General features: G+C 45.0%; 2 protein-coding genes across 2 annotated transcripts in view; one reads left to right on the top strand and one right to left on the bottom strand.

The window, feature by feature from the left end:
• lyrm4 (LYR motif containing 4) overlaps positions 1-745 on the bottom strand; it is a 32,451-nt gene extending 31,706 nt beyond the window's left edge. Inside the window, exon 1 of the mRNA XM_022766485.1 lies at positions 627-745. Coding sequence (XP_022622206.1) covers positions 627-712 — 86 coding nt within the window. The 5' untranslated portion in view covers positions 713-745. The remainder of the gene's footprint in view (positions 1-626) is intronic.
• A 195-nt stretch (positions 746-940) lies between these two features.
• fars2 (phenylalanyl-tRNA synthetase 2, mitochondrial) overlaps positions 941-27,797 on the top strand; it is a 100,601-nt gene continuing 73,744 nt past the window's right edge. The window contains exons 1-3 of the mRNA XM_022766487.1: positions 941-989; positions 4,712-4,885; positions 26,055-26,392. Of these exons, the coding sequence (XP_022622208.1) occupies positions 26,073-26,392 (320 nt within the window). The 5' untranslated portion in view covers positions 941-989; positions 4,712-4,885; positions 26,055-26,072. The remainder of the gene's footprint in view (positions 990-4,711; positions 4,886-26,054; positions 26,393-27,797) is intronic.

Raw genomic sequence — 27,797 nt, 5'->3', positions numbered from 1 at the left:
CATTTCAGCACATTTTAACAATACCACGATCATACTGATAACCATGATAATTTGGGTCACTATAATCATGATATTCAAATTTTATACCGTTTTGTATGCTGTGTTTTTAATGGTGTAAATAAAGTTATTATTATTTTATAAGAGCTGCAGCGGTGCATTGGTGTCCGTACTGGGAAAATCAAAGCAAGTTTAAGACTAAAATGAAGAGAAGTTTTTTGTTGTAAATATAATTACCGGCTGTCTTCTCTGATCTCTATAGGCGGTGTGTTCTTTACTTTGGTGCGTAACTGACAAGTGAGTGAAAACCTCCGGAATGGTCCTTTAAACGACCACAGACACACCGCTGATGACACTGTGATAAAAACACAACCAACTCCCACACGACCAACACAGCGTCTCTAACTGAACACTGGACACACAAAGTAAAACACTACATGACGCTGACACGAGTTTGAATTGGGTTTTTCTGCCACATGCTGTGTTATGTTTGGTTACATCATACTGGATCTGACCGGAGGCTGATGTAAACACAACCGTTAGCTGCTACATTAGCATGTTTCAGCCGCTGACAGCCGGTTTAAACCGGCCCGCAGCACCGGGCGGACGAGCCGCGGGTCGTCTCTTACCTGTAGTTGTACGAAGGGAACTTGCTGCTCTCTCTCAGCATTGTCTTGTACAGAGAAATCACCTGCGCTCGTGTGGACGCCGCCATTATGCTGCGAACACCGCTGTTGCGCGACCGTTTGATTTCAGGACCCCTGATGACGTGTGTCCAAAGAGCGCCTGTCGACATTTCCTCTTTTCTTACTCTTCCTGTGCTGATCAATTTAAATTCACATCCACACGTACGAGCGATATTATTATAAAAAGTCCCCACAACAACGTCAAGTTAATTTTAAACAAGATTTAAATAATATTTACAGTCGTGTCGCTACACAGGCGCGCCCCCGCTGCCCTCACAGCAACACAACGCTGGAGTCTGACACAAGGTGAGTTAGCTTCGTTGATTTTAATCTCTTAAAAATCCACTTTAAACAGATATGTTGGGTTTTTTATGAATGAATGACACTGTGAGGTGAAAGTACCCGACTATAGGACACAAACCGGCGGCATGTCGGCTCACACAGCGCGTTATTTCCCTCCAAACGTGTCCTTGTTGTGGGTCAGCGTGTTAGCTGCTGTGCTACAAACACACCTGACAGAGCTGCAGCTGCACAGCTAGCTTTTTAAAAGTGTTGTATTTTAATACACTATTTTAAAACACTATTTTTTAACCAGCACATACAAAACTAATGTGCATGTGAGTCATCACGGAGCTGTGTGGAGCCGTGTATTACTGTGTGCACATGTTTGTCAGGTTACCTCACCAGGAGATAGACTGTGACCTGACTGTGACCTGATCATTTCATCATGACTGTCAGGGTTACAGACATGACACTAAACCTCATGTACACACCTGCCTCCAACAGCCTCCTTCAAGTGGCTTCAATATGAGATAAAAGCAACTTTACAATGAGGTGGAAGAGTTTCTGGTGGTTTTAAAAACTGCACACTAAAGTATTTCACACATTGCCTTTCTAAAACACCAGAGCGCGCGTGTGCGTGCGTGCGTGCGTGCGGAAACTACTTTAGTTAAATGATTTAGCCAGAAGCTAAAGTTGGGTTAGGGTTATTTATGGTTCATGGTGACAGAAAGCTTTGGATGTTTTTTGTTGTGGTATTTTGGTGTTTTGAGGCTGGTATTTCTTTCAGGCCAGCTCAGGACGCTGCAGTGACTATTGTTCAACAAGAATTTACATTTCTTTTTGTGTGCAGATTGAACAAATGTTAATACAGCATGTAAAGTATTGAGCTCACAGAGGAGTTGGTCGGTGTAGTTTTGAACTTCTGGCAGAGCCAGGTCAGCTGTTTCCTCCTGAGGGTAAAAGGCTAAAAGCTACGGACGAAGATGTAAATAAGAAATAAAAAAGTAAAACGACTCGCTTGTATAAACACAATGCACTACGTCTGTTAGTGAAAATGAGTCAGATGTTCAAACACAGTAGAACCAGAGAGGCTGAAGTGTTTGATGTGACCTTTGACCTCTAGGTCAGTTTGAGCCAGGCTGACGAATCACACTGAAACACACTGATGAGACGTCAGAGCGGAGCTGACATCTCTGTTCAGAGACACACACACACACACACACACACACACACACACACACACACAGAATGAGTTCTGTGTTAATGCCATTTCAATTTAATCAATTCAGGAAGCCTCTGATATTAGTGTGTGTGTGTTTGTGTGTGTGTGTGTGTGTGTGTGTGTCTGTGAACAGTATGCTCTTTAGCAGTGGATGTGTGAAAGGTCAGAGACACATCCTGTTTGTTGATGTCCTGCTGTCTTTTAGTGTAAAGGTCAATGGCACTGCTGTGTGTGTGTGTGTGTGTGTGTGTGTGTGTGTGTGTGTGTGTGTGTGTGTGTGTGTGTGTGTGTGTGTGTGTCTGATGCGGAGATTGTGTTTACATTGTATGTCTATAAGCACTCAGGTATATGCTGATTTAGAAAGTGTCGTGAATAGTTTGAAGGTGTGTGTGTGTGTATGTGTGTGTGTGTGTATTATAATGAAGTCTATCTCATTAATTCAGAAAAACAGGATTTTTCAGTGGAAAAAAATAAATTACATAATTATCTCAAAATTCTGAGATAATTATCTTGTTAATTCATAACAACAGCAGATTTAATGTGTTGTGCTTCTGTAGCTGAACGAGGTTATGTGCTGCTAAAAGCGAACCAGAGCTGTCCCTGTGTCTAGCTCATTATATCTATTGATGGTTTTTGTTTGACTGTTTGTAGCTCGTGTTGTCGTCTCCTCTCAGAGTGGACATCTGTATATCTTGAGATAATTTTATGATATTATCATTCGTTTTGTCTGTTTGTTCTGTTGTTGTCACAGTCAAAGCATTTCAATACAGTATTTTACTCTTTTGGTTTTATGATGGTGAAAACTGACACTGTCCATGTAAAAGCCCAACCAGGGAGGAGAGCTGAAGATTAGCAACTAGCTCTAAACTCTCTGTGCAACACCTCAGTTCATGCTTTGTATTGGAACAATGTTAAACTGCTTCGTCCCTGTTAGAGTTTATACATGAATAAATAGATAAACTCAACTATCACATGAGACTAAAGCAGTTTGATCTCACAGTGGAGTCTGATTAACTGATCATTAAAAGGGTTGCCGATTAATTTATGACAACTGACTAATGAATTAATCAGCTCTTATAAACATTAATTGAGCCACTTGTGTCGCTTTTCTCTGTCTAATTAACCCCCGCTACATCGTCTCATCGGTGTCGTCGTTCTGCTGTTTTACACAGACTCAGACTGAAAGGCAGCTGCTGGGTTGTAACTCCTGTTAGGGAATGGATTATGCCAATGAGGATCCGAACAAGTAAAGAAGTAGAAGTGTGTGTGTGTGTGTGTGTGTGTGTGTGTGTGTGTGTGTGTGTGTGTGTGTGTGTGTGTGTGTGTGATGGACGGCTCTACAGAAGCGACAGATCAATAACGGAGGATTTCCTTCAGTCCCAGCTGACTGGACGAACTCTCTCTGTCTTATTGGATCTTTCAGTGTGAGTGGTGCAGATCAGCAGAAGCTGCTGTCAGTGTCGGTGTTCACACTCGGCTCCTAAATGCTTTTTTATCCAGTCTCAATCCAGTGCCACATCTGCTTTCTCACTATCAGACACTATCAAGTCATCAGACCCTGGCTGTGCTCAGACTGAAGGCAGCTCTGTTGTCACACGTCTCAGTCTGAAACCATCTGGACGGAGCTGAAATCTCACCTTCTGAAGGAGATTTGATGGAAGATTGAGAGATGTGCTTTTTATCCTTTTATTTTTTCACTCCTCAGGTGACACATCTGCACAGCTGTACTCAGAAATCAGTTTCCTCTCATGTTTTTTAACTTGAAGCTTGAAGATACTAGAACCACCTCCTCGTGGTCGTATCCCTCCGCCGCTCAGACTAGTTCCAGGTCACATCCCTGTTTATCCAGAGTCAGAGAACATATGAACCAGTCGTGTGACATTTTGTCATAATTGCTGCGTGTTTTGAGTAAGTTTTGAGTAATGGCTAAAAAGTGTTTTGTGAGGTCACCGCGACCTTGACCTTTGACCTTTAGCCACAAAAGTGTACTCTGTTTTTCATTGAGTCCGGGTGAATGTTTGTACCAAAGTTGAAGACGTTCTGTTAAGGTGTTATGGAGATATCGCATTCCCAAGGACAAAATCATGATTTGGCAGGTCACCGTGACCTTGACCTTTGACCTTTGACCACCAAATTCTAATCAGTTCATCCTTGAGTCCTGGCGAATGTTTGTGCCAAATGTGAAGACGTTCCTTCAAGGCGTTACTGAGATATCGTGTCTGTGACACAAACAAAGCAGCGAAGAAACAGGCCCCACAGTAAATAAAGGAATCAACAGTGTTGCATCAGCAGCGTCAGTCAGACAGAAAACTACATTAACAGCATGGTCTGTCTTTGAGGAAGTTGTGTGGGCCTCCGTCAGAGTTACAGGAACTTCTGTGTGTTTGGACCTGAGTCCGTGTGATGTGGTTGTGGTTGAATCACCGCTGTGAGCTGCAGATTGAGTTTTCTGTCTGTCTCCTTTCTGCCTGGTGGATCAAAACCCCCGACGTTCCTCCCATCGATCGCTTCCTGCCGTGTTCAGATCTGCAGAAGAATCTGTCTGGGACACATCAGCCTGTGACCCGAACCTGATCGCTTCGAATCCATCCACGCACCCGACCGCCCGACCCTCCTCCCATCCACCCATCCAGTCCTCCACCTCATCCTCCTCTCCGGATCAACAAACTCTTCTGCATCGTTCGTTCTGCAGCCTGAGGTAGGTGGACAGGTGTGTGTGTGTGTGTGTGTGTGTGTGTGTGTGAAGCTCTAACAGATTGCTCTAGTGTGTGTTGTTGTTTCACTGTGTTCAACATATTGATTCTGCCCTTTGCATTTTCCTTCTATTTAAATTCTTTACTTAATGTATGTGTGCATGTGCATGTCGGCGGTGTGCACGTGGGGCTGAGGCCCTTGTTGTTATGCCCCGGCAGCGGCGACAGTCTTCGGCGGAGTCATGTCGAACTGAAATCACCAGCTGTTCCCGCCCTTACTGTTGCTACTGTTGCGTCGTAAAGCGCGGCTCCTGTTGCCTAGCAACCTTGATAACACGTACCTTTCTTTCCACAAAACCCTTTTGTTGTAAGTCTCTTGGTTTTAACATCGGGACCGTCAGCTGTTGAACGGAAACACAATACTTAGACTTCACAGTGTGATCCTCAGGCTCTCTGTCAGTGTTGGCTTTCGTTACTGAGGCGCAATGAATCTTGGGATATGTTGGATCGAGGTAAAGAAGGACGCATTTCTCAGCTCAACTCAGGAAGGAGAGGGTGTGAGCATATTTCCTGTAACTTGACAGGTTGTTGGAGGAAACGACCACGAGGAGGTGATGGTAGTTTTTAGCGCTGAAGTTCCGTAAACGTCGTCCAGAATCTTCTCTCAGTGCGATTTAATAAAATGTGTTTGAAATATACTTCCTCAGCATTCGACAGATGTTTGGACAATATGTTTTCTACAGATGTTTTGGGAGCTTTTGGTCCGTTTGTTTAGTCTGTGATGTTTGCTCCTGTTTGCACCTGCACGTTGACCTGAGCTGACGCCACGAGGACGTTGTACTTTGTTTTAGCGGATGAAAGGTAAAACGTCCAAACGTTCCTGGATGATGTCTAGAGGCGACGTGTTTTTAGAGCGGAGGAAGAGCTACATTTTTTTTTTCTTTTCGTAAATGACTCCAGACGGCGACCTTCGCCTGACGTCAACCAAGTGTAGAGAGAAACGCAGGAGCTAAACAAATCAGACGCGTCCATTAACAACATTATGAACAGAATCTGGACGCCATTACACCTCCACGTGTTTAGTCACAGGTGAGCATGATTTACTGTGACGTTCACTGAAGCACAGAACTGTCAAACACTGGGGATCGAATCATTGCGACAGTTTATCCACTAGAGAAGAAAATAATGATTAGAAACAGGAAACGGCATCAAAACCATGATGTAAAAGCAGTTAGACGATGTGTGAATGTGAATCCTGCTGCAGCTGTGTCTCTGTCTGTGTGGATGAGTCGGACGCTTCACTGTCGGTCTCGGGCTGATGGGAGTGACGTGACGTGTGCTTTAATTGGCAGAAACATGTAAATATAGCGTTTGTTTGATGTGGTGCTGAGGAGCGGGAGGAAGTCGGAATCAAAGGCTGCAGCCACTGGACTGAAAGGTCCCTGATCCATGATGTTTATGGAGTCAGAGGGTTTGGGACTAACATCTGCAGCAGATGTGTCCAGGACAGGAAGAGCAGAGGCTGGTGCTTTTATTCATTTAATCCTCAGGAGTAATTCGCAGTGTAATATAGATACAGTCAAACAAAAACGACTCAAGGTCCACGAGGATCTTCAATCACCAAGCAGAACCATATATAAGGTTTCATTTAGAGCGGAGGCAGAGGTCCCTGTGTGATCACTTAAGACCCGGTTCTGGTCCCAGGCCGCCGGCCGTCGACGGAGGCAGATACGAAGGTTTTAATGGCGAGCAGCGTGTGTGATCTCAGTGCTGTGGAGGATGACTTTCATTTCAGTCTCCGTACAGTCACTGTTGAAGGAGTTTATACAGTTTATACAGCAGAATCCGACTATACAACACTACAAAATAAAAGCAGGGAACCGTCAGTGGACAGTCGCCGATCAGCTGGACAGATATTATTAGATATTAGCTTGTGACATTTAGCACCTTCCTAATAGCAGCATGTTCAGAGTTAGCGACCCGACTGCTGGACGATATACTCGAGCTCCTCTGTAGATTTCTCTTTATCTATGTGTCAAATAATTCATCACGACACATGAAACAATCATGGTGCTCACTGATGTGTTGTTTTTAACTGCCACTGGGGGTCACCAAAGTCAAGACATTTTAAATTCAACACATAATTTACACGAAACACAAACTTTAATTTCATCGTTTCATTCTTCGCTTCTGCTCTTGCTTTAGTGTCGGTGGCTGTCGCCCTGAACAGGGACGAAAATTAGTCGTCTGTGTGATGTGAACACCTTCCTGATTTAGTCATGACACACACACTCACACACACACACACACACACACACAGGCACACACGCCAGGAGTGGATATGTGGCTGTGGTCTAAATTAACTGTGCTGCCTGTTTCCCTCCATCCGTCAGTGATGGAGGGAGGAGAGCAGATCAGAGCCGCAGCCTTCATTAGCTTACATAATAACAGGGGGGCCATCCTCGTCCGGCGCTCTCCCTCTGCCTTCGCCTGTAATTACCATCCATCGTACATTTCATCCAGGGAGACATCACTCTACATCTCGCTGCAGCCGGAGCCTCGAGTGCTGCTTTATGTTTGCCGGGCTCCTGTTGACTCTCAGTGTGCCAAATTAAAACGCTTCTCATAAAAGGTGCAAAGAATAAGTTGTTTACTTATTAACAGCATTCAATGTAACAGCAGGATTCGCTTTTAATTTAGGACGTGTTCTCAGGATGTAGTGAAGCTGATGATGTCACGGCGTTACTGAGATGTCGTGTCCGCGAGAATGAGACGTGGTTGGTTAAAAAAGCAGCAGAGGTGTATGAACAATATGAACTCAAACACAGACAAAAAGCTACGTTGCTAGGCAACGCAGTAGTTGTTGATGTCGTACAGTGTTGCACACACCTGTCTGAACGTCGCTCTGCGTCTCTAAATCCAGCTGTTCTTCTGGTTCTCAGGATCCACCGGCAGTATTTTAGCATTTAGCGTTAGCCACTCCCAGCATGCACCTGTTGGTCACGCAACACGGCAGGTGTGTTTGATTTGGGAGCTTCTTCTCTGCTGCAGCTGCTGATTTGACTCTTTACGTTTGTTCATCGTAACTTCATCATTTGATTTCGACTTTAAATGGAAGAAAAATACTTGAGTTAAAAAATATTTATGTACAAGTAAAGTTACTGAGTTCTCTAAATACTCCAAAAAGTACAAGTACACCAAAAGAAAACGACCTTGTTACAGAAAGGAGAGTAAAAGTAATTTGTTACTTTCCGCTGCCACCGACTGACTGAGAGCCACATATTCTTCACACTGGTCGTCCCGTCCCTCAGTCCCTCTCTGTTCTCCTCAGCACGACGTCTCGTTCTGTCCTCGCTGCAGTGATGTTGGTGTGACGCCCGTTCACAGTCGGACCCTCAGCGTGGCGAATCAGACCTGAAGCTGCTGCTGCTGCTCCGACACAGTGAGACCAGGAGAGAGGCCAGGAGCTGCAACATACACGAATGCAGATGTAATGCCACTGAAAGCAGCCATTAGCCACTTAATCACCTTGGCTGCAACTCTTCAGATTCAGCTCTCACATACAGATTTAATCCCAGCCGGGTTTTACTGTTTTATTATTCAAATTAAGCACTAATGAATTCACAACCAGGCCGTAAAACATAATGCGCTGCTGGGCTGGCATTTTTCTTTCTTTCCCTTCTTCATTACCTCATTCCTGATTGGTGGAAGTGATTACAGCCTCACCCAAACTCTGATTGGTGGAGTTGATTGGAGTGTAGTGTAAAACCAGATTAACCTGCCAGGAGCTCCGGGGCCCCTGTTTGTCTCATCCTGGGTCATGGCGGCCATCTTGAATTTTGCGTTGGCACTTGAAATATGCACCAACACTACTCAACATATCAACTTAAATATTCACAACTTGATTTCTGCCGGAAAAAAATAAAATCAAAAGCAAAATAAATTCACTAAAAATAATAAAGATAAAAGATTGAAGTTGTATTTCATCAACCTCTGGCAAGAGAGAAAAACTTTATTTTCAGTAGCTTTAAATTCTTCTGCTGTTACAATTCAAATAAAAATGATCTTAAAACTGAAATAACCGGAGTTATGATGAATAGCTGGTGAAAGGAAAAGTCTGAGTCAGTGTGTGGTTGTTTAAATGAAAGGAGCTGGTTTCAGACTCACAGGTGTTCCTGTGTTCCTGCAGCTATAGGTGTGATTGTAAACTCATAACTCATCCCGCTGTTTCATCCACTGGAGGAGCAGCAGGGATTAAACTGCAAAACTGATCAACTCCAAATGACGATTGATCCCACTAGTTCTCTGCACCATCTGCTGCACACACACACACACACACACACTCACACACTCACACACACTCACACACACACTCACACTCACACACACTCACACACACTCACACACTCACACACTCACACACACTCACACACACACTCACACTCACACACACTCACACACACTCACACACTCACACACTCACACACACTCACACACACACTCACACTCACACACACTCACACACACTCACACACTCACACACTCACACACACTCACACACACACTCACACTCACACACACTCACACACACTCACACACTCACACACTCACACACACTCACACACACACTCACACTCACACACACTCACACACACTCACACACTCACACACTCACACACACTCACACACACACTCACACTCACACACACTCACACACACTCACACACTCACACACTCACACACACTCACACACACACTCACACTCACACACACTCACACACACTCACACACTCACACACTCACACACACTCACACACACACTCACACTCACACACACTCACACACACTCACACACTCACACACTCACACACACTCACACACACACTCACACTCACACACACTCACACACACTCACACACTCACACACTCACACACACTCACACACACACTCACACTCACACACACTCACACACACTCACACACTCACACACTCACACACACTCACACACACACTCACACTCACACACACTCACACACACTCACACACTCACACACTCACACACACTCACACACACACTCACACTCACACACACTCACACACACTCACACACTCACACACTCACACACACTCACACACACACTCACACTCACACACACTCACACACACTCACACACTCACACACTCACACACACTCACACACACACTCACACTCACACACACTCACACACACTCACACACTCACACACTCACACACACTCACACACACACTCACACTCACACACACTCACACACACTCACACACTCACACACTCACACACACTCACACACACACTCACACTCACACACACTCACACACACTCACACACTCACACACTCACACACACTCACACACACACTCACACTCACACACACTCACACACACTCACACACTCACACACTCACACACACTCACACACACACTCACACTCACACACACTCACACACACTCACACACTCACACACTCACACACACTCACACACACACTCACACTCACACACACTCACACACACTCACACACTCACACACTCACACACACTCACACACACACTCACACTCACACACACTCACACACACTCACACACTCACACACTCACACACACTCACACACACACTCACACTCACACACACTCACACACACTCACACACTCACACACTCACACACACTCACACACACACTCACACTCACACACACTCACACACACTCACACACTCACACAAACAGCAGAGGAGAGGACGGGTCTCTTCTTCTCTTTCTTTATTCTGTCTCTCTCTCTGTCTCCGGCTCAGTTGATAAACTGTCTGTCATTCATCTGAACTCTTCGTCCTTCACGTCTCTGGCTCTGAACTACATTTCCCAGGAGGCCGAGGAGGTCTTCTGTGGAGCCTCTCCCCCCTCTTGTTGTAGGTGGGTTCTTACATGAGGCCGGACCTCAGGTGTCCAGGTGATTTTCTCTTCAGAAGCTGATGTCATCAGATTGGAGGGATCGTTAGAGTCGAGTGGATACTTAACGTAAAACTTATTATTCTGTTTTAACTGTTATTTATTTATGTTATTACTTATTTAACTGTTTTACTCCTGAACTAGTTTGGACCGACCCGCTCCATGTTCACTTTAAACTGAGGGATTAACTCTCCCAACTTCCTGAAACTGCTTCTCTGACATTCACACCCACGTCATGCATTGGTCAGCTGTGTGGAGGTGGGCTGTGATTGGTCAGCTGTGTGGAGGTGGGCTGTGATTGGTCAGCTGTGTGGAGGTGGGCTGTGATTGGTCAGCTGTGTGGAGGTGGGCTGTGATTGGTCAGCTGTGTGGAGGTGGTCTGTGATTGGTCAGCTGTGTGGAGGTGGGCTGTGATTGGTCAGCTGTGTGGAGGTGGGAAGAAGATAATTTCTCTCTCAGCTCCCTGTTTTTTATTTGTTAGAAAACTATTTCTGTCACTTCTTCCTTTCCTTTCCTTCTCTCTCTCACTGAGCTGCTCACCTGTTCAGGTTAATGTTGTGAACTGTGAGAGCAGGTAACACGAGCAAGGCAGCAGCAGTCAGCCGGACTGAAGTAATGACCTCGCCTAGCTCGCTAACGGTATTAGCGACGGGGAGCGCTAGCATTTGTTCTGCTGTCAGTGAAGACTAATTAGCTGCTGCGCTAATTGTTGCAGAGCGATGCAGAGGATACAGCAGCAGTTTATGGGTCATCAGTGTGTGTGTGTGTGTGTGTGTGTGTGTGTGTGTCTGTGTCTGTGTCTGTGTCTGTGTGTGTGTGTGTGTGTGTGTGTGTGTGTGTCTGTGTCTGTGTCTGTGTCTGTGTGTGTGTGTGTGTGTGTGTGTGTGTGTGTCTGTGTCTGTGTCTGTGTCTGTGTGTGTGTGTGTGTGTGTGTGTGTGTGTGTTAACCTAGTCCTTTGCTGTCCAAATATCAGCCAGGATGTCAAATTGATTTCTATGGCGTGTAAGTTAGTGCACACAGATTTTGTACTTACTTTGTGTGGGTGTGTGTGTGAGTGTGTGTGTGTGTGTGTGTGTGTGTGTGTCCTCCATCTGTTCTAGAAAGCCCTTCCTGAACCTGCTGAGCCCACCAGACCATACACACACACACACACACACACACACACACACACACACACACACACACAGGTCCATGGTGAGCTGCTCTATTATATAAGATCTGAAACACTTCCTGGACTCCTCACACACACACACACACACACACACACACACACACACACACAGTGACTCTGGTTCATCCGCTCATTCCTTCTGTTCCCCACAAATCTGTGAATGAACGACGTCGACGGCTGCAGCTAATGATCATTTGTTATAATTGATCCATCAGTTAAAGATTTTCTGTGTTAATTGATTTGAATGTCGTGTTTTTTACCTTCACAACAGTCGGTTCTTCTCTATTTTCTATTGGACAATGTTCATGTCACTCAGCAAAAACACCCTGTTCAGTGTCTCTACTGTCTGAACAGTTCATTAGTCGTCTCTCTCTCTGAGGTCTTTTCCCTCCACTAACTAAAACAGGCTGCAGCTGCATCAGCCCGGCCGTGTCTTACATCATCCTCTCACTAACATTTTCCAGGGTGGGAAACATTAAAGTACCTGAACGTGGGTTTGTCCTCGTTTTGTCCGAACACTGCAGCAGACGCCTCCCGTCTCTCTCCTCCCTTTATCTAAATCTCCGGTTGTTACGAGCTGCGAGGCCTCGGCGGCTCTCTGAACGTTAGCACCGCTGCACGGTCCCCCGTCTTCATGTGAGCCGGGAACGCTCGCTTCAAAAACGGTGAAAATAAAACATTCAGCCGCTAATAAGGAGGCAGCAGAGTGTGTCGGGCTCTCTGAGGACCTGACAGAAGATTACAGGAAGATATAAAACAGGCAGAGCCGTGGTCCCTGGTGTCACTCTGCTGCTCTGTTCACAGGGCTGCAGCCTGATGAGCTTCATGTTTTATAACCGGCTCGTAACAAGTCACGTATGTAAATGTTAACAGTGTGTGTCTGTGTGGGTAATTATGTGTGAAGGACTCCCAGTTACTGAACTTAAAGCTGCAGCTAACGAGTAATTTGACTATCGATCAATCAGCCAATTATTTTATCAATTAATCGATTAGTTGTTTGATCAGATAAAAGTTAAAGTTGACGTATGGAAACATCTTGTTTGGTCTGATCATTCGCAAATATTCACATCTGCTGAGTTTTTGATTTTTTTAATTTGGGTTTAAAAAATACAAGATGGCGTCTGGAAAACATCACAACCTAAATTCAACCAAATATTTAAAGCTCCATATTTTCTTCTTCTGTGTTTTATTTGAAGTGTCGATCCATCAGAAGATATAAAAACCATCTCAGTGTAGTTTTACATCTCCTCTCTCAGGCTTCTCTCTGGAGCTCTAGTAACAACAGGTCGGTGAGCCAATCAGAAGAGAGGAGGCTCTGAGCCTCTCTTCTGATTGGCTGACTGTTTTCTCACTGATCCAATAAAAATATAGCAGATTTCAGGTAAAAACACTCAGAGAAACCAAATCCTGCAAGGTTTGGATGGTGGGTCCAGGTGGGCGGGGCTTGGTGACTGCTTTGTTGTGACATCACAAAGTTCCAGAAGTCCTGACGGCTGGTTTTAAGGCTCAGTTTCTGAATACAGGCTGTGTGCATTTCCCCCCCCCCAGTTCACAAGCTGGATCAGGGCTCTCAGGTTTTCTCAGACTTTCCACTGGTGCAGCTCTGTGAGCGAGAGCTGAGAGATGCACATTAAAATGCAAAGACTCTGCAGACAGGGTTTAAATTATCGGAGGACGGGGCTGAAAAACAGTGGAGCTTTAATTATAACTAGGAAAACTAGGGGGTGAAAAATCACACACATGCAGCCTGCGCTCCAGACTGGATTAAAATCACCGACCAGCGCTGTCAAATTAAAATCACCACCTCCCTGAGACAAATAGACTCTGTATGTTTGTGTCTGACTTCTTTCGTCTATAACGAACTGACGTTTAGAAGACGAGGTCATTAATCTATCGGCTTAACTTCCCTGTAAGATCTGGTCACAGAGGACGGAGAGAGGCAGGCCTCAGATCAGGATGGGAAAGTCCAGCTTTGTTAAAAACCTGCAGCAGCCGGAGACGGATAAATATCCTGGTGAGGAAGAGACGGACGAGAGCGAGACGAGAGGACGGAGGGTTTGAAGAGGGAGATCATACATGTGGAGGCTGTATGAGTGTCAGTCAGAGCAGACCTACAGGTCAGCCGCTCAGCCTTTCATCCCCACTCTGCTGCCAATTACCTTTCAGCACCACTCTCCTCTCCGACTCACCTGCGAGCCGCCGCCGACTTCGCCCGTTTCCTCCGTCGTCTCTTTCATCTGTCTTCTCTCTACAATGACAGAAAACTTCTTCTGTCTTTATTAAGAGCCCGGCTCTGACTTCTGAAGGATCTCTGTGTAAGCCCGCTCACCAAAAACCCACGTTCTGCTCCTTTAGAGAGTCCCGGGCTTCTGTTCCCATCACCTGGAGCAACACCGAGCCGGCAGACCTCCGAACATTTCATCTACAGTGTATTCTCCCAACGTTGAAGCAGGCGGATATAAAACAAGCTCTTGATTTCATTACTTGATGTTGAAGAATAAAAACTCATCTTATCCTGTTTCATCTGAGACATTTTCATCCAGAAACACTTTGTTCTTCAGCTGGAAATGAGCCGTAAAGACGATGTGTGAGTGTTACACTGGTTAAACTAAAGGACGGGTTAAAGTTAGGGTTGTGGTCAAAAGTAAAAAACACTGAAAATGACTGAAAGTTCTGGGAGTTTAAAAAAATTAAAATATATATCTTACAAGGAAAAAAAAGTCCTGCTGGTCAAGGAAACCTTTATGTATTTCATTTGGTTCCCGGTTATTTTCTTGTCCTGTATTTACATCAATCACTATTTCCTTTATAAAGTGATTTGGTGATTTATTTTTTCAATAAACAGAATAATCGTCTGTTGCCTTTTTAAGCCAAAAACTTCAGCTGCATTTCTGTGTAAAGTCTCTGAAAGTTAAAACTTTAATGAGCCTCCTTTACATGGCTGCCTCCACACGTGTCAGTGCACATGTACAGTGTTTATGAAGTGTCGAGGGTCGGGTCCAAATTAGCTTCAGAAAAGACGGTAGCTGTGTTTCTGTAAAAGTGTCAAGAGAATTTAAAGTGTTGAAAACAAGAAAGTAGGAATTATATCCTTTTTACACCATTAGTGAGTGTGAGACGATGGCCTTTGTTTGCAGAGGACACACACGGCTGCAGGAAGTGATGTCACCACATGTAGTTACAGAGCGCGCACACACACAGGGAAGACAGAGTGAGCCGTTAGCCGCCGCCGCGGGTTGTTGCTCCCGTCAGAGTCTCCGTAGGAAACGGCGGTGTTTCTGGTTTAGCAGCACCGCACAGGACAGGTGACAGGTGTGTTTACAGAAATGGAGTGATTAGCGAGTTCACACAGGTGTTGTATTTACGTCACTGCTGATCCAAGAAGGAGTCGATAAATAAATTTGTGCATCTCCTGCAGTCATTTGAACATTTGAAGAAAAAAGTAAAACCGGATCAGAAAAAGTTTAAAAAATTAAAACAACATAAATAAAAAAACATCTCAAATCAACATTATGCAAGAAGATGAGACAGTGAGTGAAAAAAGGAAATAGAATATGTAAAAATAATAATTAGTATATAAGGCTGCGTATTGTCACCAGAAGGGGGCAGCGTAGGCTTCATTTACACATGGCATAATACACAGAAGAAGAAGAAGTAGAGGTTGCAAACTGCAAACAAAACAAGCCGTTTGTCAACCGCCAAAAAACTTCAAAGAAGAAGACGGAAGAAAAACAGTCACCTGGGTCATTCACGAGATGTAGACGATGTCGAGTTGTTGCAGCTCGAATCATCAATGAAGATTATTTTATTTGTCTTTATTTAAACTCATAATCATGAGGGTAAAGCCCTCGTTTACAATGATGTCGAGTAGATAAAAATACCTGTTCAAAAAGAAACATCAATTAAAACAAATACATAAATACAATTAATAAATAATGTAATGAAAAGAATCAATTAAAACAGGCACAAACAGAGTTTAAAAGCTCAGAGATTAAGAATCTAAAATGACCAAGAGGAACCAATAAATTCATTGCTGGTAAAAAACCACCTCAAACCAGTGTAAAAAAAAACTTTTTTGCTCAATCTTGCATCAACCACAGCTGCTGATGTCATGACATGAGCCAGCAGTTTGTCCACTAACGTGTGAGGACGACACTCACCTGTCAGAGATTCCAGAACACCTTCAGACGAGCTACAGATGGTTTACGGGGGTGTGAATCTGCTGGAAACAGATTCATATAATAAACAGTATTTCAGCATCTTTTCCCAGTCCAATAACACTAACACTGGGACGACAGGATTGGATAAGAGTCAGTGAAATACAAACAAATCAAAGCCTAATGTGTTTCTATTAAAGCTGCGCTGCCTCCAGTGATCAGCCGCTCGTTTGTACCGCCGTAATCTCAGCGCTCACTTTGCATCTCTGCACAAACACTCCGTCTATTTTCAGCCACAGCAGATGCTGTAAAGAGCCGAGACGTGTCAGTATTGTTATCCTGCCAATATATAATGTATAATTATCAGCAGAGATTCCCTGACTGCCGTCCCACCCGGAGGACCACGCAGTGTTTGGGTGACAGCTAAACGGCAAGAAATGAGACGTCTGCTCCGCGCAAATCCCCAAACACACAGAATATGAATTGCAAAGCTGCAAAATTAGCCAAAAAACTGACTGTGTGTGTGTGTGTGTGTGTGTGTGTGTGTGTGTGTGTGTGTGTGTGTGTGTGTGTGTGTGTGTGTGTGTCTGTGTGTGTCTGTGTGTGTCTGTGTGTGTGTTTGCAGCATATTTTCAATTCCTAATTTGCACTCTTTCCAACGTCTCTTGAGCATATGTTTACTGTGTCGCAGCCAGGATTCACACTCCTACACACTTCCTCTCTCTCCCTCTCGCTCTCTCTCTCTCTCTCTCTCTCTCTCTCACACACACACACACACTTTGCTGGTTAACAGGTGCACAGGTAGTCTCTGCAACTCTCTCCTCAGAAGAAACGGGTGAAATAAAAAAAAGCATGAAGGTTGTTTTTGGGAGTGAGACACATTAAATTGCTGCGGCTTCACCTCCTGAATTCTTTAACATTTTCAGGATGGAAACATCAATATTACAAACACCTTGTCAATTCTGATTAGGTTTAAAATCCTGCAGCTCTCGACTCTCACCATCAGGAAATGTGTGTTTCCTGCACTGAAGCAGAAACTAATGAGGTTTTTATAAAGGGTTTGATTTGTAGCTCAGTGCTGAGCTTCACCTGTCGATATCACACCAACACCAGCGCACTGCGAGCCATCCTGCTGTATGATGCTTTAATTACATACTCCGTATTTAACTTAACGAGCTGTAACCTGCAGCCTCCATCACCTGAACCTGTGGAGAACTCAGCAGTCTGCAGTGACGTCAGAGGAGGAAACATGATGATGTCATAGGGTTATCGATCTGACTTTGACACCTGATCTACTTCCGATCGTTCAGATCACGTCGTTAAAAGTTTCTATATTCAGATATTTAATGTTTAAAGTTCAGTCACTGCTAACCGGCCCACGTTAGCTGCTGAACAGCTAGCCTAGCGCGCTAGCTGCAGCTGGAGACAGGCGCCGCATGAACCTGTTCTCCACCTGAGCAGAACCAGAACCACCGTCACCAGCTGCAGTCCAAGATGGAGGAGTTAGTCTGCCGGCGGGACCAGAGACCTGCTGCAGGGAGGGAAACAGGAAGCAGGAGCTAACTTTCAAATTAAAACACTTGCATATAGCACCTTATGAATAAATAACAAACAAACTCTGTGATGAATTAATCAGCAAAACGTCTGATTGGTTGAGACACAGTTTGTAAACAGAAGAGTCGCAGCGGAAAGATACGAATCACAACTTCCAGTCAGGACTTTCAAAATAAAATCAGTTTTTGCTTTACATTGTTTTAATTTGGTCGAGCCTCAGTCACACTGCTGCTGTTTAAACTTCAGTTTTGCAGAGTGGACATGTTTGTGTCTCTGACAGATCGGGGGAGAAAAACTGAGCTTTGAGCCGCTGAGGATGATTGATTCGGATCGGCCGCTCGCCCTGCGTCCCTCAGGACGACGAGTCGGAGCGATCGATGCTGCGTTCGGCCTCCTCGTATTCATGAAGACGCTCCGAGCTGCTGCCGCTGCCGCCGCTGCCGCCGCTGCCGCCGCCGCTGCCGCTGCTGCGGAACCTCGGAGGCTGAAACAATGACGAGTCAGTCAGGACAAACTGCAGCTCTACAGTCTGTTTCTCTGATGAAATTAAAAGTTAAAATAAAAAGCAGCTTTTTGTTCCGTCAGAGCAGCAGCCATTCTGTTTTCAGCTTCAGATTCGTCACAAACATTCACCTGATTCTGACTCTAAAACCAACTGGACACACTCCACCTCCTGATGAAGACAGTGTGCTACGACTGAAAGCTCCAGAACAGCTTCAGATGGAGCCTTTTGTTGAGGCTGTTGTTCTAACTAGTTTTTAAAAACTAAAATATCAGAAAACCAGTTTGACATCTTCCACAGTAGAAGATAATAAAACCAGACGAGTAACTAATTTTATCCACAATAATCGTTGATTGATTGATTTCCTGTCGATCAGCTCATTGATTGATCGACTGATGGTTGTGATGGAAGACAGAGACGCTGCTGGTGGCAAACTCGTTTCTGTGGCTGCTGACGTGTGTGTGTGTGTGTGTGTGAGAGTGTGTGTGTGAGAGTGTGTGTGTGTGTGTGTGTGTATGGGCGGAGCTTCCTGGTGTCAGAGCTGCAGCCTCTGCACTTTTCTCCTCTGACCATAAAATCTCCCTCCTTCTTCATCATGTCAGACCCTCCTCCTCCTCCTCCTCCTCCTCCCCTCTTATTTCTCCTCTCCTCTCCTCCTTTCCTTGATTCCTTTCTTCTCTTCCTCCCCTTGAATCCTCTCCTCGTCTCCTTTCCATGTTCCCTCTCTCTTTTCTTCCTCTCTACCTGTCTTCCTGTTCTCACTCCTCCTTTTCTCCTCCTTACATTTCCTCTCCTCTCCTCACCTTTCCTTGTTTCCTCTCTCCTCTCCATGTGTCCTCTCCTCCTCTCCTCCTTTTTTATCCCTCTTTTACCGGCTGCCTCTGCAGGTTTGATGTAATGCAGCTTGTCAAAACGCCGCCTGCCTCTCTGAACATCACATCCACAGCTATGACTTTATTATGTCGGGAGGAGGAGGAGGAGGAGGAGGAGGAGGAGGGAGGTAGAGAAAGAAAGGGATGAAGGGAGGATAGAGGAGGTGAAGAGCTTCCTCTGCTTTGATGTTAAACTTTACTTCAGCTAACGATTGTTTTCTCAATTAATCGTTTTGACATAAAATGTTAGAAAATAACATTAAGTGATGAGGAGGGGGAGGAGGAGGGGGAGGAGGAGGAGGGAGGAGGAGGGAGGAAACAATGTGAGTAGAGGTCTTCAGGGAGGGAGGGGGGGCACTGAGGTTTTATGGCTTTTTAAAAGAGACTGTAGGGAGGCAGGAGGAGGAGGGGGAGACGTAGGGGGAGGGAGGGGTGAGAGTGAGAGTGGGGGGGGGTTAAGATGGATGTGGGGTCGTTCCAGGACACACTGTTTTAAATAAACGCCACAGTATCGGCCAATCAGTTTGACTACAGCTCCCATAAATCCTGCTACACACACACACACACACACACACACACACACACACACACACTGCAGCTGCTTTATGATCGTATACACCACCAACAGAAAAACTTTATTGATATGAAACATCATGTGAGAGAAGAACAGGCTCCAAACCAAAACATTTCCACTGGCCCTTCAGGGCTTCCGTAATTCATGACTTTATTTTTATTATTCCTCCGCCCGGCGACAGTCAGAGCGGGAGGCCATTTTGTTTTCAGGTTGTCCGTCCGTCTCATTCTCGTCCACACGATGTCTCTGTAACGACTTGATGGAACTTCTTCATATTTGGCACAAACATTCACTAGAGCTCAAGGATGAACTGATTAGATGTTGGTGGCTAAAGGTCAAAGGTCACGGGCGTGGTCACCTCACAAAACACTTTTTAGCCATAACTCAGGACTAGAATCCCTGGAACTAGAACTAGTGTGAGTGGCGGAGGGATACGATCACGAGGAGGTGATTCTAGTTTTCACAGATGAATAAAATCAAAAACTGAGGAAAATGATCCTAAAAATTAATTTTTCACTTTCCTCTCGGAGCTACCGTAATTAATGAATCTATTTTTATTTTATTTATTTTAATTTGCAGAGTCGTGATTTGAGAAGAGGTAACGTCGTTCATGTTTTCACTCGTTAAAGAAACATTCGGACTGATCAGCTGTTTGACTGATTTCAGGCGGAGGTTTGTCGAAAGGCTGTGTTTAATGTCGCTCACTCACTCGCTCACTCATTCATTAAAACAACAGGACAGAGAGACAGAGGCGGGCGGCGGAAGTTGTGTAACTGTGCGCGTTGGCGGGCGAGCGGCGTCGTGAACAGGAAGAACGGCGTGAGCCACAGGAAGTGGTCATCGTGCCAGAGAGGGACTCCCTCTGATGGGAGGGGGCGAGTGGCACTGACACTCCTGCAGAGAGAGAGAGAGAGACACACACACAAACACACCACCTGTTCTCTGATGTGTGAGGTTCTCCTCACTGAGTCGTGATGGCCGTGGCGTGATCGCCATGGGAACCACGAGGTGCTGAAAATAGCCTCCCCTCACTCTGTTTGACACTGTGATGGATTTCCTGACTGGTTTCTCTCTGTTAATGTGACGCCTCACCGTCACTGTCACTGTTTCCTGCTCTGCACCACCTTACACCAGCCACACAGGTGCGGCGGCGGCGGCGGCGTCACAGAGAGGCTCGTGTTTGTTGTGTTTGGCTCGTGGACTGTGTGGGCGTCTCCACCTGCTATTCTGGTTTGTGTAGCGGCAGCAGCGCCAAGTACAAAAGGCGCCGTGTGGTGGAGTAGAGATCGGAGGGTGTGGTGATTAATAAACTGGTCTCATCGCTCTGAAACGGCTGAGCTGGTCACAGTGACGCACGACCACCGCAGGAAGTGATGTCATTCTCTGGATCAGATCTGAGGCAGGTGCAATGATGAGAGAATAAACCTCACAGGTGAGCGTCCACCTTTTTCCAGCGGCCTGTGAGGGAGGAGCTACCTGCAGCTAGGGGCGTGTCTTAGGTGTGACGACGGCGAGAAGCGACTTCATTAACTCCTAAAGAGGTTAGCGGAGCTGATGGTTCATCCACTCAACAGGTTAATGATAGAAAGAGCTCAGAGCCTCTGTTCTGATTGGCTCACCAACCTGTTGCTGTAGCCACTTGAAAATTCAAGATGGCTGCCGTTTTTGGAAAAGAAATGTTTTTTTCATCCACTATTTTCTGATGTGAATAATCCAGGTGTCAAATCAAACATTTTAACAGTGTCGAAGGTGAAACTTAGTACACTGTAAAAATTACATGAAAGTATGTTTCAGCAAAAATATTACAAAAAAATAAAAGTTAAAAAAGCTTGCTAACTAGCCTAGCACTAGCAAGACAAGCAAGCTAATGTTAAGACTGTCGACTCTCATTCATAATAGATGGTTTGTAAATACATTGAAATCCGTCCTGTGGGTAAAACTCTGTGTTTTCTTTGCATGAAATAGCAGCCATCTTGAAAGATGATTATTTATCTGCTGCACTAGAAGGAAACAGCAGATCGTGTTTGTGACGAGAACTTGAACATTAACGCAGAAGTGAAACCAGAGTTTGTTCAGCAATATGACTTCTAATGACGTTACACATCATCTTCACGAGGTAATTTCCCGCCTGTGGATCCAAGAAAGTGGGAACAATAAGACTCTGCAGCCATCTTTACACACACACACTCACACACACACACACACCCTACATATACTGTATATGCAGTATCTCTCTCTATAGGCCGATCCCTGTCTCTCTCTGCAGTATGTAATTTATCACCTCTCTCTATCAGCGTGTCACTTTTTAGAGGCTGAATGAATCCCTCTGCACTAAAGCTGCTGCTGGAAACTGTGTGTGTGTGTGTGTGTGTGTGTGTGTGTGTGTGTTTGTTAACAGGCCTTATATCTTTTGTGTAGCATGTGCAGATGTCACTCGTGTGTGTGTTCTGCGACACTGTAACCTCGGCGATTGCGGCGTCGTATTTCCTGCAGCCTTCACTTTCTGTCACGGTAACGCTGTCGAGGCTCGGAGATTTGTTTCACTCTCACACGCATTTATAAGCTTATTCCTCCATTTGTTTCTCTCGTTTTTTTTGAGGAGCAGTGGGTGTGTTTTTTTTTTTTTTTTGGACGGCGGACTGCAGCTCGTCCTTGGCGGCGTCTCTGTTTCCACCTTTCTTCAGCTGGCAGCGTCAGAAGTCGCATCACAGCTTCACTGTTGGCTGCTGCCACGCTGGTTAGTCAGAACAACTTCTTGGCAGCGAACGAAGGGATTTTCTCAGCAACTTTCCCACATGATGAATCATGTTTCTCTTCCTCACATCAGTGTCTCTGCCTCAGACTCATCCCTCATACCTGGATCTGTATTAGTTCTGATCAACTCTCCATTAAAATGACACATGACAGAGGTGGTTGATGGAAATGAGGTGTGAGCGACTGACAGGCAGAAAGAGAAAATGAATAAAGATCTTAATGAGCTGAATATAAAGCCTGAATGACACCTGAGAATATTACATCACTCCTGAAGAGTTGTGATGATGATCTGCACCGAGGAAGCAGGTGAATAATCACCTGGACTTGAGTGTTAGCTAGCTGGTTGCTAAGTTCAACACTGAAGAACCAGAAGCTGCAGTTCCTCTAACGACCACTAGAGTCTGGCTCCAACAGTGAGTCAGTCCCCATAGACTCCCATGTTAAAATGTCCAACTTTACAGCAGAAATAAACATGTTTACAGCCTGGTACAGAAACTGTTTTGGTCTCTAGAGCTGATTTCCTCCTTCATGACACCTGTTTATATAACTCACCTGTTTATATAACTCACCTGTTTACATTTTATTAAGGACTAAAGTTAACGAAGATTGAGGGCGTGGCCTCTCTGAGTGACAGGTGGCTGAGCATATGATTGAGACAAATCGGCATACATCAAAGTCCTCGCTCCCCACACACCCCTCCTCTTTGACCATTTTTAGATTAGCTGGGAGTTAGGGGCGGAGTCAGACACCGCCAAGATGGTGACGGTGGAGCAGCTCACTCTGAGCTTCAGAAACCTGTGGGTGACATCACAGAGGCGACGTCCATCTTTATTTCCCAAATCAGATAACATTCAGGGGTGACCGGCATGTCTGTGTGACCTCTGACCTCTCCTCTACCTGTGCTTTTCATCACCTGTTACTGTCGGTGAAATTACAATTTAAATAAATACTCAGCAGTTCATTTATTGAAGCTGTGACGACTTTTTTGTTTTATTTCATGTGTAAATGTTTTCTTTTAAATTAATAATATTTGATATAAACAATCAGATTATCATGATGTTGTTTTAAATCTCAGCTTCTCTCTCTGTCTTTGTTTTCTTCAGTTTATTACAAACAGTGTGTGTGTGTGTGTGTGTGTGTGTGTGTGTGTTTACTGTTCATGTGTGTCCGTGTGCGTAGGCGTCCATATGTGTACGTGTGGTGGTGTTCGGCGCCATGGGAACAGACATATGGTGATGGTCACATGCCAGGAAGGTCAGTCCCATGGAGAGGGAAAAAACAAAAAAAAAGAGACGTGAAGCCGAGATGGAGGAAAGGTTTTTTTTTCAGAGGATATACCATCAGAAACAAAAGCTGCAGATTTTATTTCCTCTGGAGTTGTGTCTTTTAAATAAGTCATACACCAACACATATCACCTGAAATGTCACATGACCTTTTGTCGTCGTGTGAGATGAAAGGCGTCTTCATCTCTCCAGACATTTGTCAGGTCCTCAGAGAGTCTGAGTGCAGGACGACGGCTTCACTGAGACTCAGAGGAAAATCCAAAGTTCTGTTTACGATTCGATCAGACCTGAACAACAACAACAACATCACAGTTTAAGTGTTTACATCATTTTCTCTGGCTGTAGCTTCTGTTTTCTGACACTTGATGGATGAAACACACAACTGACCACAGCTGTGAACTCTTTGTGCAACACATTAGTTTCATGCTTTGTTTTGAAACTATGTTAAATTGCATCTTCCCTATCAAATAAATAAATAAACATGGATGATACTGAAACTTGAAATGTCACCACCAATAGATTCCATGTTAACATTAAATGAAAATATAAAGGGGCCTAAATCGCTTCCCTGTGGGATTCCACAGGTCAGAGGTCGACTTCTACATAAATCAACTCAAACATCTCGACTCAGAAATCAAATCATTTCAACACAGATCAACACAAACCTATTAAAGACAGCTTAGGTGGTGGTCACTCATTAAATATATGACATTTAGTTTTCCTCTTTTTAATGTTTCACTCCATACAAGTACATTAATGTTTATGATGTCAGAGCGGTCATGTTGTACAGAGAGGATCCGTGACCTTTCCTGTAGCGCCGGCCTGTGGACAAATCATGAACTTTATACAGAAAAAAAATAACGGCCAAGCTGCTGTGACCTTTACTGAACATATTCATGTTTTATTTGTTGATTTCATAGCTTTTATTCCACAAAATATCTTCAGCTTTTTGTCCGTTCGGTCAAACCGTTTGATATTATCAGGTGTAATTCTCCCTGTGGCCTGTAGGGGGCCGCTGTCGCTGCTTTTATTGCTTCATCACCTCAAAGTGATGCCTCCATGTATTTTCCTTTTAAGCCTGAAGTCAAAATGACCTTGAAACGAACCTTTACCCAAGAATCAGTTTTGTAGTCTGTGTGTGTGTGTGTGTGTGTGTGTGTGTGTGTGTGTGTGTGTGTGTGTGACCTCAGCACTGCCCTGTCCAGTCGAGTATAATATGACACCAGCAGCAGAGCTGAGGTAAAAGCTTGGATTTAGGAACAATAATCCATTTTGCTGCAATGCCACTGCAATGCAACACCCTTTGTCTTGTTCAGGGATGCTCCCTGTTAGTGTGTGTGTGTGTGTGTGTGTGTGTGTGTGTGTGTGTGTGTGTGTTGTGTGTGTGTGTGTGTGTGGTGTGTGTGTGTGTGTGGACAAATATTGTGACGGGGACAGATTGTCTCGTCTCCTGTCAAAGGATAAATGATGAAAGAACAAAGAGAAACAGAATTCATCTGAGTCTCATCAGTGTCTCATTTTAACCTTTGTTGTTTCTGTCCATTAGTGTAATTATAATGATATAAATAAATTGTCTGTTTGTGTGTGTGTGTGTGTGTGTGTGTGTGTGTGTGTGTGTGTGTGTGTGTGTGTGTGTGTGTGTGCCTCGCCTCCCCTGACCTCCACTAAGAAGCTGGTCTGGTGTTTTTTATGAGCAGCTCTGATTCACCTCCTGCTCGTTTCCCTCTCCACTGTCAAGTGAAATTATAAATTTGACGACTGAACAGTGAGAACTAAAACTGGTCTGTGCCGAGACCTGGCCGGCACCGGCCCAGCGCTGGCCCAGACAAGGTCAGAGAGCAGCTGCTGAACATAGTGGAGAGTTTAGCAGCTAAAGAGCCGGGGGCTGATTTCACAAAACACCTCAAGTTAAGATCTCCCTTAAACTCTGAGTGAAGTTAAGTTTCCTTAAAATAAAACACCCTCAAGTCTTCTCCTTAAGGTTTTCTTCACTTTACTATTTTCTCCTTATCTTTCCATTAAATTTCAGGAATTACTTAAAGTCACTTAAAGTTCACCTTGATGAAGGAGGAATCTTTAATATTCCCCGCCAGAAGTGACAAGTGCTAATGGCAGCAAGTCAACAGTCTCCATGGAAACGCTAGACTTTGACTGCTGTAAAATCTCTTTCACTGTTGTAAATTACTTTACTTTTTTCCTTAACTACAGAAACCTTTTAACAGATTCTGAGCAAGACCCTTAAGTAACTCCCTCAGCTAAGGAGAAATTAAACCTTAAGTGTCAAGTGTCTAATGTCTCTGATGTTTCTCTAATGTCTTTCCAGCTCCATGGACCAATCATCATGAGACTCGGCACCAACCCCCTCTCCCTGCTCCTCCCCCTCCTACAGTCCCCGCCCCTCCCTCTGCTCAGCCGCTGCTGTCTGTCCACGCTCTCGACCAATGGCGGCGCAGCATCACGCAGGCGCCTCAGCACAGACGGCCCCGCCCCTCGGCCCACGGTCGGTCAGGGCTCGGTGGAGGTGTTGGGCCGGTCCTACCCCCGCGACGACTTCACCAACGTGACGGCAAAAGTCTTGGCCAAGGTCGGCCGCAACCTCCACAACCAACCGCATCATCCGCTGTGGCTGATCAAAGAGCGAATCAAGGCTCACTTCTACAGGTGGGTGTCGAGTTTCCAGCTGTTGCCTAGTAACCACCGAACTTTTAGCTTTTAGTCTGTAGCACATAACCACATAAAAAATAATAACTAAACTCACAAATACAACATTACTAGAAAAAGCAAAGAGAGTAAATGACAATAAGAAACACACAAAATGAGCAGTGGAGGTCACGAGCATCAGCTGATCATGGAAGAATTGAGTAATGGCTCGTGAGGTCGCACTGACCTTTGACCTTTAGCTACCAAAGTTCAAGTTGAATGTTTGTGCCGCATTTGAGGAAGTTCTGTCGAAGCTTTACGGAGATATCGTGTCCACCTAAAAACAATATGGCTCCTGCTCTGATTGTCAACGGCGTGGAGGAATAAAAACACTCTGAAAAGTGGCGGGAAGCAGAACTACAAGTTCTGGACCAGGCCCCGCCCACTGCCGCAGTGAGATGGTTAGCATTAGAGGAAACAGCAGAGAGACTCAGACTCAGATGACCAAAATCAGCAACTAGCAGAACATATCAGAACAGTTAACGTAGTTAGCATCCTTCATTAGTTCATGTTGTTTGTTAGCTTGTTAACGGTTGTGCTAATGCTAACTCTCGCTCTGTGTTTACTGCGGATGGAGGACTGGAGGATTATCTTCAGGCGTTCGTGGTTCCCAGAGGATGAACCCTGCTGACTTTTCCTTTCATCTTCAAATGAGCTGCTCTCTCTGTTACGCTTCCACGTGGTGTGTGTGTGTGTGTGTGTGTGTGTGTGTGTGTGTGTGTGTGTGTGTGTGTGTGTGTGTGTTTTTACTCTCGCATCACAAACTGCTGACTGACTCGCTGCCGCCTCGATGTGTCTTCAGGGACAGTCGAGTGTGAAAGTTTGCTGCGCTGCACACAGCAGTGAAATATCGTTACGCTGCTGGTTATACTCCACACACACGCACACACACGCACGCACACACACACACACACACACACACACACACACACACACACACGCAGCAGAGAGCATTAATGCTGCATTAATAAGTCATTAAGCAGTCAGCGAGTGTGTTGTCTGACAGTGGTTTATGACTCTGCCATTTCACAGGTCATGAACTTTACTCTTTAGAAAAGCTTGTATGCTCTGATAGCAGCGGGACAGCAGACTCTCAGGACACCCGGGGGCTGCTGGGTAATTTTCAAACAAGATTTCTTTAGTACGTCCACACAGATCAAAATGAAACCATATGAAACACGAGTGACCTCCAGGCTGACGATGTGGAGGTGAAGCTGCTCCACCACAGTGAAGATGTGCTGTCTCTCTCTCTCTCTGTCTCTCTCTCTGTCTCTCTCTGTCTCTCTCTCTGTCTGTCTCTCTCTCTCTCTCCCTCTCTCTCTCTCTGTCTCTCTCTCTCTCTCTCTCTCTCTCTCTGTCTCTCTCT

This window comes from Seriola dumerili, unplaced genomic scaffold (assembly GCF_002260705.1).
Source record: "Seriola dumerili isolate Sdu_G_001 unplaced genomic scaffold, Sdu_1.0 BDQW01000859.1, whole genome shotgun sequence".
NCBI classification, from domain to species: domain Eukaryota; kingdom Metazoa; phylum Chordata; class Actinopteri; order Carangiformes; family Carangidae; genus Seriola; species Seriola dumerili.
Note: the sequence above shows the minus strand (reverse complement) of the source record. Positions and strands in the feature narration are given on the sequence as shown.